The sequence below is a fragment of the Colobus angolensis genome, unplaced genomic scaffold, assembly GCF_000951035.1.
Source record: "Colobus angolensis palliatus isolate OR3802 unplaced genomic scaffold, Cang.pa_1.0 Scaffold16, whole genome shotgun sequence".
NCBI classification, from domain to species: domain Eukaryota; kingdom Metazoa; phylum Chordata; class Mammalia; order Primates; family Cercopithecidae; genus Colobus; species Colobus angolensis.
Genome location: NW_012114710.1, coordinates 22,537,927 through 22,550,241, shown reverse-complemented (window position 1 = coordinate 22,550,241; position 12,315 = coordinate 22,537,927). Strand labels below are relative to the sequence as shown.

Below are 12,315 nucleotides of genomic sequence, written 5' to 3'. Positions count from 1 at the left end.
TGTCGTTTGAATTTTAGTGACACTTCTGGTATACCTCACTACTCTCTTAAAGAACTTGATGATGTCTGTCTCACCACAGAACATGAATCTTTTCTCTCCCATTTTTAGGTGCACCAATGAAGAGTTAAACAGTATGCATTTGGCCACACATACTACTCGTGATCCAACTGGGAATATATCCTAGGATATAGGATATATCCTATTAGGATTAGGAATTAGGAACTAGGATTAGGAAACTTGGCTCCCTGTCCAGTGTGCCACATGACCATCATTTCTGATGACTGTAAATTCACATAGTATTTCTTCTGCTGAAACATGTGGGAGACAATCACAGTAGCAAGCTGGAAAAAATCAGTGTAAGTTAAATAAGTTTCTAAACTGAAGAGTGTGTATTTTCCAGGATTCCTATTGCTACTGACTGTAAATGGTCCACATTTTGTTAATGAGATCATGAAGCATTTGGGGGAAGGTCCTTTCATTACAGAGCACCAATGTTCACATTCTTCTTTTTGCTTTGTCGGACACAGATTTTGCCCCTATGACATCCTCCTAACAAGGCACTTCTAATTGTTGGCAGCTGCTGCTGCTGTTAAAATTCTTCATGGCCTCTGTGTTGTGCCCTCTAATATGTTTCCTGAGAGGCTGAGCTATTCTCTGCTTAAAATTTCAGCTATATGCTTTTAAACCTGAAACAGATGTTATCTTGGCTGCTGTCATTTGCCATGAGCTTCTCTATTCACATTTTATACAAGGCAGGTACAAAATTATACATTTTATGTAAGGCAAGTAATTTCTGACTTCATTCTGTGGAGAAAGAAAAAAGGGAGAGAAGGTAAAATGAGAGAGAAGAAGAAATATATAGAGTACAGGAATGCAGCCACATGGAAGCAGAGAGCACAGCCACTTGAGCATCTATTATCCTAATATTGTATGCTATAGTTTGGTTACTACTGATTTGCCTGGCATCCCTCTCAAATCATATTTGTGGCCACCCAGATTAACTATGTTAGCTGATCTCTTGATTTAATATCAGCTTGTTCTTTTTAGCTCCCATGTCATTTACTGTCTTAAAAAAATGTACTGCTTGTTACTCAACCGTCTGTGTTTTCATGAACCCACAGTCTTTTTTTTTTTCTTTGTTTCTTCTTTTTTGTATGGGAACCAGGAACTAGAAAGCATAAAATGAGAGAAATTACTCACAGAAAAGGTGGAAGCCCAGAGAAAAAGGGGTTTGTCTTTTATGGCTTGTACTTTGTAAGCTGTGGGTGTGACTCAATTTCCTCACCACCCACATAAAAAGGTTGCCACCCAATCACTGTTTTTTTTCTACCCAAAACCCCTCCCCTTTGATTTTGGCTAAGAGAGACCCTTAGAAAGACTGCCCTTTCTGGACGTTGCAAACTGTGACATATAAAAGCTGTTAGCTGCTCCTGTAGCCAGCAGCATTCAAACTTTGCAGAGCTTTGCTGTCAGAGAGTTTGTAATAAGACACACTCCTCTTACAAGAGTTCATGCTACAACATAGCAAAGAACCTTAAATTTTTGGAAGAACCATATATTCATTTTGGCATTGTGCAGAGGTAAGCTATTTAGCTCAACAAGTTTATATTGCATGCATTGATTTTAAAGTAGCTCACATTTCTTTTAAAGAAATGAGATTGGAGTACTATGACTTTTTGTATGTGTTCTATCACTTGGTGTGTCTGTATGTCTGGCAGACATTTTCAGCACATTCTCTGTTGTTACCTGTGATTCATTTATTCTTCACTCTCAAGGTGAATTTCATTTCTGAAAATTTCCCACTGAAAATAAATATGTAGTAATGCATTTTGTGGTTCAGACATTTGGGACAAATGGTTCACATTCATTTTAGGGTTAGTGGTCATGCTGTTTATTTTTCTCTGCTGTGCAAAGTTCCTCTTAGGGGTCTGCCTCATGACACTACACAAAATGAATAGAGATTCTACTGTAAGTTATCTTCTAAGCTTGAGTTCAACATTTGTTTGGATTTTTGGAGAAAGTCAAATCAAGCAATGCTCCCAAATGATGACTTTGTAAATTCATACCCTCTGGCCCTATTTTTTTTTTCATAGACCCTAACTCTACCTTTCTGCTTTAAAGCAAAGTAAACTCGGTGGCCTCTTCTTCTCCACCCCTCAAAATGATAGCAATCTCTGCCGTCAGCAGTGCACTCCTGTTCTCCCTTCTCTGTGAAGCAAGTACCGTCGTCCTACTCAATTCCACTGACTCATCCCCGCCAACCAATAATTTCACTGATATTGAAGCAGCTCTGAAAGCACAACTAGATTCGGCGGATATTCCCAAAGCCAGGCGGAAGCGCTACATTTCGCAGAATGACATGATCGCCATTCTTGATTATCATAATCAAGTTCGGGGCAAAGTGTTCCCACCGGCAGCAAATATGGAATATATGGTAAGAAGAATTCTTTTTTTTTCTTTTTTACGTTCTGAGGGAGAAAGTTTTATATTGTACATTAGCAGAATATCAAACGACCACGAGTGTTTCTATGTCCGGGTATATGGACTTTTTACATATTTTAACCTAAGGTTCTTATGTGCCTAATAATGTTGAGTATTGTTGCATCATAGAATCAGAGAGACAGAGAGAGAGAGAGAGAGAGAGAGAGAGTCTACATAGACTTTCTTCTGTGAGTTCCATAGCTACTGGTGAATTGTATCTTATGTAAGAATCATAGATAAAAACTGGGGTATGTTGACTGATCAAATTTGGAAGGTCCACTTAAAAGAAAAGTCATATGAACTTTTTTCTGTGCTTTCTTTATCTCATAGTCATATTATCAGCTATAACATTTCTTGAAAATACTTCTTTAATTTATAGGTTTCATGTTCATGATGTATTCTCTGGGTAGGTGTCTTTTCCCTTTCTTGGGCAAAGCTCTTACCGACGCTAATCTATTTGTATTCTAGAGAACATGCTGACTTTTCTCTCCTTGTGATTTCATGCTTTGCCGTCCAGATAACAGTGAAGCCAGTTCACTTCCACACTATTCCAACTTGCTGTGAACACATTCTTTGCTCTCTCTTAAAAATAGACAATGTTTAAATCATTTTACTTAAAAAGGAAAAAAGAAAGTTAGTATTGAAAGGAAAAAGTCTTGTTAAAGCTTGTATTTGGCTTTGAATTTATGCAAGGTTACGATTTAAAGTCCAGCGTCTTACAAGAGTACAACTTGGAGCCTGTTTAAGGCAATGAAGACCATCAATATGGTATTTCCAAATTGGGATGAGGGGAGGGGGTACCACTAACGGTTTTATATGTGCTGAATTAAAATTTGGGATTTTTATCATATTCTAGATTTACTTGTTTTATATAAATACATTTTATATTAAAAAGTTTGGCTAGTTGCAGATGCCAATGTCACAGGAAAACTAAAGACTTGCTAAATGATGTAAGAGAGTCATAGTTCATAGAAGTACAATTTAGACTCCATAAAAATGCATATCCTGGCTGACACGGTGAAACCCCGTCTCTACTAAAAAATACAAAAAAAAAATTAATAAAGAAAGAGAAGATGTAATCAGTCCTGGTGTGATAGTATAGTCTCATAATTGAGAATATGGGCTATGTAATCTAAATGCTTGGGTTTGAATCCTAGTCCTGAAATATATGCTGAATGAACTCATTACCACACTGCTTCATTTTCATCATCTCTAACATGAAGATAAAGGTGGCATCTGCCACATAGCGTTGTTGTGATAAGTGTATGAGTTGGGGAGTAATCGGACCAGAGCCTGTCACTAACTCGATGTTCAACAAACATTAGTTTTGATGGTTTCTTTGAACTTCTTGTAAAAGGTGCCCAGTGAAAACTCATTCGAGATCTAAAGACAAAAAGTTACCCGTACAGAAGAGATGTTTTTAGAAGGTGATGTAAATATGTAAAAAGTAGAGGAACAAATACGTTTTTAAAATCACTAAAATGATGAAATAAATATGCCTAAGATACCACGCAAGCTCAGAAAGGTGTAATATCCCAACTATGAGTTTAGAGAATTTGTAGCAATCACATGACTCTAAAGTGAGAACCAAGACTGCCCAGCCAGCTTTAAAGGCAAGCTCATCTGGGTTCAAATCCTAACTCTGCTGCTTACTTTGTGGCCTTGCACAAGTTATTTAATGTGTCTAACACCCAATTTATTTATCTGTAAAATGAGAATAACAGTACATGTAATAACCAACCAAAGAATGCAATTCACTATTTTTATCATATTGAGGTCAGAGGGTTCACCGTGAGGAAAGGCATAGTTAGGTAAACACAGTATAAGTAGGTTGAAAAAAGCCACATTTTTTTCTAGCTCAATTTTCCCTCACTTATCAAGAATTAATTCATTCCACATGCATTTATTTAATTGCTTCCGTATGCCAATAACTTGACTAATTGTTTCCATAGATGATCTCATCTGATAGCTCACATTCTCCGTGTGAGGTTAACATTGTGATCTTCATTTTACAAATGAAATCACTAAGACCCAGAGATGCTAACGACTAGGCCAAGGTGGTAAGGATAATGAATGGCACTGCTGGAATTAGAATTTAGATCTGTGTACTTTCAAAGCCCATGCTTCTATTGGGGAGCATCTTCTCATTTGCTGCATTGAGGAAATGCCCCATGGTGGGACCCCTGAAGATGTCAAGGTATCTTTCTTTCCTTCTTTAAAATGCCAGCTGAAGTCCTATAATATTCATACTCTATTTATTATTCCATTCTTCTTATTATTTATTTTGTAAGAACTAGTTCCAATGCTGATTACATAGTAGATGCTTTGTAAATCCTCATTAATTCGGTAAGAGTGATGAGAACAGTAAGTGCAAGAAATTAAAATAGGGTTTGTTTCAAATACTCATGTAAATACTGTGGCTACATTTCATTCACACCTGTATTTGTTAATTTAATGTTTATTAAATATTTAATATTCATTGAGCATTGACTATATGTTAGGCTACATAATTGGGGATACAATCATGAGTAAAACAGACATCTTTGGCTCCTTGGGGGATGGGGGAAAATCAGACAATAAGCCAGGTAAATAAATAAGTTAGTTACATAGGATGTAAGATGATGAGGTTATGAAGAAAAATAAAGTGGTTTGTGGTGAGGGTTTGATTTTTAATAAGTGGTCAAGGAGGAGCTCACTGAAAGGGCCTGGAGGCAGGCGAGGGAGTGAGCCACTCTCAAAGATGAGGGAAGAGAGACAGAGTGAGGAGTCTTGGACAAAGGCCTGGAGGTGGGAGAACATCCATCAGTTCAGTTAGAAAAATGTGCTCAATTGAGTGAAATCATAAGTTAGAAGGACTCTTTGAGTAAATTGATCACTGGAAAGAGTTCATCTAAATCCCCCATGAAGACCCAGAGGAACTTGGAGGGAAGTACAGTATAGTAGGTAGCTTGGAGATTGAAGTAGGGACTGTAAGTGACTTGAATTCTCTAGGCTAGAGAGAAAATGCGGATCTTAGTTAGACACTATTTCCTTTAGTTATACTTGTTCAACATTGATTCGGATTGTGAACATGTGAAAGATAGTAGAGTTCCTAACCTGTTCTATGTACCTCAGAAACTTAGGACACCCCTCACTTGATATTTCACAAATATATGTGCTCTGATCACCAGCCATGTGTTGGCAAATTCTCCTCAGTGAGTGATATCACCCAAGGGAACTTAATAAAAGATGGTCTTTGGCTCAGGGCTTTGAATTGCACCAGCCTGGTTTGTAATTCCTTTCACCTACAACTCTTTGAGCCTTTTGCCACTCCATTTTCTCTCCCTCTAAAGTCTCTTCCTTAGTTTATTCCTTTATTTATAATACTACCCTTCAAGCTTTTGATGTCAGAATGCTTCTAATATCCATGACCACAGATGATTTCTCCTAGTTTTGAGCTGGGGTAGCCCTTCATGTCTACTTTCATCATGTCTTGCTCTCATGAAGTGACATACCGTTACTTTGTGTATTTCTTGCAAACTTTAATTTTGAGCTTTCTGGGTGCTGTGTCTATATTTATTCATTTTTGTGTCTGTGTTTTCTTGGGCAATTTATTGTGTATGGAAAGTGATCAACCATTATCTGTTGAATTTAGTTGAAATCCTTGTGAATTGTTATATGTTTATAATTAGCATCGATTTTGATATTATAAATGCTTTAATAGAGTTTTTCTCATCATTTATAATATATTTGATTCCACACCTGAATTAAAAACTTTTTCTTAAATTCTAAAAACAAAACATATAGATTGAACTTAAAATTTGCAAGTAAAACTTTTTAACTCTTGGCTTCTGTTCTACAATTAGTTTATTGACTAATTTCCAGAGCTCCTTGGACACCAGCTGTTTTTTATTCTTCCTGAGGGTAGCTTAAACCATGACTCTAAACCACAAACCACACTAGTTTCTTAGAATAAGAATTATCTCCAAAAGAATAAAATTGCAAGACCCACACGTAGAGTAAAATTTGTAGGATGTTCTCTGAATTCAAGTCAATTGAATAAATTAATTTGAAAAACTTTGAGGTCCCTGCATGAGAGAAAGAGATCCAAAGAAAACCAAAATTTTTGTCTTTAGAGTCTAAACAATGTGATAAAAACAAAACAAATGGAAAAAAAATCCACTAAGGATATAATTCAGTATAATATACTGCTGTATAAGACTGATGTAATAAAAGAGGTAGAGACAAATACTATGGAGGAGTTGAAGAAGGGAGTGATAATCTCTAGTTGGCAGATCATGAAAGGCTCCTTGGAGGAGGGGCATGTGAAATAGATGCCCAGGAAGGGTCAGGGTTGGCTGTTACAGCAGGCAAAGCAATGCATGAACAAAATCTCCAGCAGAGAAAAACCATGACACTTGAGCTGTATTTTTGAGGAGTTTGAGAAAAGGTTGAGGATTCCTTACTCCAAAGGCAATTAGGAAGACTGTGAAGGTTTTAGAGAAGGATTAGGGATGCATTTTAGAAAGATGATCCTGGCAGTTGATGGAGCTGATATTGGCAGTGAAAGTGACCAGAGAGGTGATGACTCCTGAGTAAGCAATGCCAATCCTTCAGCCAAAGGTAAGGAAGAACCACACAGCTGCACCAACATAAAGCAGTAGGCATATGTGACTTACCATTACTTTTGTATTTCTTGCAAACTTTAATTTTGAGCTTTCCGGGTGCTGTGTCTATATTTATTCATTTTTGAATAATATGAACATAAAGAGACTACTCCCTGAAGTGTCATGGGTGAGATGGCAGCCTTCACAGATGGTATGGAGTGGTGGAAAGGCAGATGAGGGGCAATGTGAATATAATGATGGAAATGAACTGATCACTTTAAAACTGAAAAAAAAAAATATGTAATGTAATTTTAAGAAGCCAAAATAACTATATTGACAATACAGTATCTATTTTATTTATTTGGTGCCCACAAATATTATTTGCAGAGCTATAGATATAAGGTTTCCTACAGTGTTTTGGAAAAAAGAAAAATACTGGATACCAAATCAGAGCAGGTAGTAAAGTTACAGAAAGCATGACTTAAATGAATGAATGGAGAACATATTAATCCATGTTTGAAAAGAGTCCGTGAACTATTTGCCTAGGATGATAATTTATGACTCGGGAATAAAGAAAAATGCTGATTTTGTTTATTTGGGCTTCATGTGGAAGAGAATGTGGATAAGGTAAACTACTTTTTGTTTTTCTTTCTTCGGTAGTTGAACACTTGTAGTGTCTATCTTTATATATACATGTATATATCTATTTTTTAACAAAGCCATATACCATCCCACATGGCACACTTCCTGTCATTTGGGAAGAATAACTCAATTTTCTTGCTGTAAACATGAGAATTTTAATGCGTATAATGTAAACTTCTCCAATGCATGCTTTCATGACCACTAGAAGGCCTCCTGAGAGCCTCTGCCAGCAGGCAATGTACTGAGAACAATTGCTGGCAGGAGGCATTTCTCCAGCACATTCAGAACTCTGCATTCCTGCTCTCCTGGATGCAAAACCTTTTCAATGTCTTGGCTTCAGAAAGAGACTGGGCACATTTTGTAGGAATTTTCTTCCAAGGTGCATGTTGCTTAGTATCACTTGGATACGCCTGAAGAAGGTAGTAACCTTAAAGGTTCTTTCCTTTTGTTCTGCTCTCTCCATAGGGAGCCAGCCGATGAAGGTGAGAACATTTTGTTTGTCACCATTTTCAATATAAGCTCTAAAACATGCAAATGTAAAAGCAGTAACAGGATGTGATTTGAAACCTCGGCATCAGGAGGCAGGCAGAAAAGTTGTGAATCACATAGGTGGTGACTGTCCTTCCCAATATTGGACACAGTTTTTTGGTGGAAAATGATATTTGACCAAATGCAACAGTGTAGAAAAATAATTTTACTGTGTTTCTCCTGAATGTTTATGGAGCCTAGCATCATGTCGGCTCCACAGAGAATATGCAGTAACTACTCAGTAACTATTTGTGGAACAATTAAATGAGGTCCTTTAACTTCTTCTTTTTAGAGTGTAACTGTGGTGCTCTGAGGGGCAAGAGTGGTACAACATTCAATCACTCACTCCATAATTTTTACTCATGTGTCTGGCACTGTGTGCTGAGGGAGTCAGTGGGGAGCAAAGGGACTCTCTTTGGGAGGAAGTACTGTGAACAGACAAGTCAGGTGCAAGGCAGCATGCTAAATGCTGAACTAGGATAGATACAGGGTGCTTTGGAATCCCATGCGAAGACCTAGTTCAGATGTGGAGTGGGAGTAAGAAGGTAGGGAAGGCTTCCAGAAGGAATGATTTTAAATAGGAAATATACAAAATAAATAAAGTTATACAGGCGTGAGTTAAGGAAAGAGGGATCTGTAGTGGGTATAGGAGGATGTTCTAAGAGGGTATGTAGTACACTGGAGACATGGATAAAAATTCAGTGAGGCTTGGATTAGTGTAGAGAAGAAAGACTGATGTTTGATGAGGTTGAAGAAGGCACACAGAAATTTGTTTGAATTTCATTTTAAGATCCAGGGTAATCATTGAAGGTTTTAAGCAGGGAAGTTATGTAATCAAAGAAGTGAAGAAAAGATGCAGTCAAGAGGCTCTTAGGATAGTCTAGGTAGCCTCAGCTACATTTAAGGCAATAAGGATATTTTTAAAAAAACATAAATTAGAGCCGTGAAATATGTAAGGTACAAGTCCATAGGAGTAAGTGGTTTACATGATGAAATAGAATGAAGATTTATATGATGAGGCAGCAAAGGAGGACGCCTCCATTTTTGACAAAGACAATTAAGTTCCTCTGAGTTAGAGAACACAAAATAAAGAGCAGAATTCTGGAAGCCATTAGTGGCTGCAGGTTTATCACCCAGGATACATACCTTTGGAGGTTGAAAAAAGTAGCTAGTGTGGGGGAAGGAGCATTCTTCTACTAAAGAATTTTGGATGGGTATATCCTTTGGTAGTCAAAATGAATCACTTTGCATAATAGAGGTTGGGTAGTGTCATGGAGACAGCATAGATGCATTATTTTATACCTGGGAATCTACTCAACAAATATGCAAGAAAATACCCCCTTCTGTTTTTTAAATGGTGTCATGAATTTAGTATTTATGAAAACCATTTACCCTTAAATAGCTATGAACTTGAGGTATTTACTTCTCTATAAGAATTTCTGAAAAATACTATGAAGTGGGCACAGAAGAAATAAAGTAACAGTTTAAAATGGTCAAGAAAGATGTTTGGCATAAAATGCAACCTAGACTGAGGCTTGGAGGGATGGGATTTGAATTCTTCCAGTCTATGTTATCCATAGCATCTGAAATCAGGTGCCAATCATTTTTCTTGACACACATATGGAAGAATGCCCAACAAGTTGTGTTTTTAGACTAAACTTTTCATAAAATCTCTTAAAATTTCACACCACATACTCCAAACTGAAGTAGTCCAAAAATGTTACTTAAGGACACAATATTGTTTTCTAGTAAAAAGTGCATCGAATTTACTTTCCATAATTTAGTTAACTATGAACATTCTATCAAATCTGTCTCTCTGCATTCCAGAGAGATCATGTTTTCAGCAGGCCGTAGGTAGGCGGAAAGGCATTTGAATCCTTCTGACCAAGTGGGCAATGGCAAGATATGAGGTTTGCAAGAGTATCACAGGAGAGCTCAACAATCTGGAAATTAGTTATTAAAATATAATATTGAGTTGGTGAAAACAAACACATGTATAAATCTCCTGTCTTATAATTTTAATATTAAATGATAGCCGGTGGGTATTATATTTCCCTGGAGAGTAGGATGATTGTTAGACTCTATCAACAAGTGGTATTAAAATGTAAAGATAAAACATATGTTAAAGAAGGATCTAAGGAGGTGAATTAATGTGTTTTAAAACATCTAAAATGTTCTCTAATTTTCAGCTTCTTTTACCTGTAAGCAAGCTCCTTAGAATCTCCTTACAATTCTGTTTCTGATTATTTAGTTGCTTCAGGGTTTATCCATTTTCACTTTAGCTGATTGCCTGCTTAGTTGAGATTAATTCTTAATGTCTCTTAAACTTCAGACTGCCAGATAATGTGATCAAAAGTGCACCTCACTGCTTTTCATTTTAGGTGACCGACTCTACCACCATTCCCAAATCTCCAACAACAATAATAGCTACCATTAAATATACCTTTGCCCTGCTAGAGCTATGCTGAATACGCTTCAGTCACTGTCTCACCTAACCCTCTCAAGTCTTGCGAGATGAGAACATTTTCCTCCTTTGGAGATAGAGAATCTTAAGTTTGGAGAGCATAAGTAACTTTCCCAAGGTCATAGAGCAAGTAAAGAAAAATGTTAAGAACACAATTCTATCTGACAAGCGCATGCTTTCAATCGGGGGTCTCCCCAGTTCCCAGGCTGCAGACCAGTGCCCATCTGTGGCCTGTTAAGAACTGGGCTACACAGCAGCAGATGAGTGAGCATTGCTGCCTGAGCTCCACCTCCTGTCAGATCAGTAGCAGGATTAGATTTTCGTAGGAGTGCCAACCCTATTGTGAACTGTGCATGAGAAGGATCCAGGTTGTGCACTTCTTATCAGAATCTAATGCTCTAAAGCCTGATGATCGGAGATGGAGCTGTTTCTTCCCAAAATCATCCTTCCCCGCATTCCTCCCTGGAAGAATTTTCTTCCACAAAACTTGTCCCTCGTGCCAAAAACATTGGGGAGTGCTGCTTTAAATAGTAATATAAAGTACCTGTTCCTCTTCCCATGTTCATCTCTCCTGTTTCTGAGCCCTTTGGATAGAGAATTTCCCTATAGGCATTTCATCTGAGGGCATTGCTGAATATTAGGAAGAATTTCTTCTTGTGGAATCAAATATTTCTCTTTGTACTATATATACCCTTGGAAATCTCACAGGCCAGAAAAACTCACAGGCCAGAGCATACAGTCTCAGAATGGATATTAAGGGGGAAGAGAACCTCTATGTCATAGATCCTTGACTCAGTGGATCCTGTCACAAAACCCTTCTTAGCCTCAAGACCCTTTGTATTAAACACCTACACACACAATCGTTTCCATTCAGATGTTGCCAATATAAGCTGTCAGGGGAGGCTACACAAAGACAGTGGATTTCTGAAGATCCTGGAAAAGGTAAGAAGTTTATAATTAAGGAAATGGAAAGTCAAGGCACTCCTCACCTGCCTCTTACTCTACATATGCACGAATGAATAGTGACAGTGAGATCATCTTGGGACCTGGAAGCCATGCAGCCCTGAGCAAGGAATTCCCATCACGGGTTGCACTTTCTGGTTGGGTTACAACATGTGTGTGTTCTTCTGACTGTGAGATGTCTAGAATTTATGTGACAAATTACTCTCCAATTGCTCTACTTTTGTGGAGGTATCCTAAAGCTAACTTGGCAGACTCAGTGGGCACGTTCTCCTGATGATTCACATTCTTATGAACTAAGCTGCTTGTAGGTCAAATAAATGTGTGTTTTAAATGCAGATGATGTTGTTATAATGGAAAGGGATTCATTGTTTTTCATCTTTGTTTCATTTATATTCACTACTGCTGTAAACTCATCCAGTCTTACTGATTGAAATACCACTTACATGCTGATGATATTTCAAATTGTATTTAGAGACCTCTCAGTTGAATTTCAGACTAATTTATTCACCTATGTACTTTTCCAAAATTGAGCTCCAGATATTCAGTGATGGTGGTGATCAGTGGTTATAGTCCAGATATACAGTATTTTGAAGATAGGGTCAACAAGATTTGCTCGCTGAGGCCGGGCACGGTGGCTCAAGCCTGTAATCC

General features: G+C 37.6%; 1 protein-coding gene across 1 annotated transcript in view; it reads left to right on the top strand.

The window, feature by feature from the left end:
• Window positions 1-1,447: 1,447 nt before the first annotated feature.
• The window catches only part of PI15 (peptidase inhibitor 15), a 29,941-nt gene continuing 19,073 nt past the window's right edge, over window positions 1,448-12,315 (top strand). The window contains exons 1-2 of the mRNA XM_011937175.1: window positions 1,448-1,580; window positions 2,122-2,434. Coding sequence (XP_011792565.1) covers window positions 2,162-2,434 — 273 coding nt within the window. The 5' untranslated portion in view covers window positions 1,448-1,580; window positions 2,122-2,161. The remainder of the gene's footprint in view (window positions 1,581-2,121; window positions 2,435-12,315) is intronic.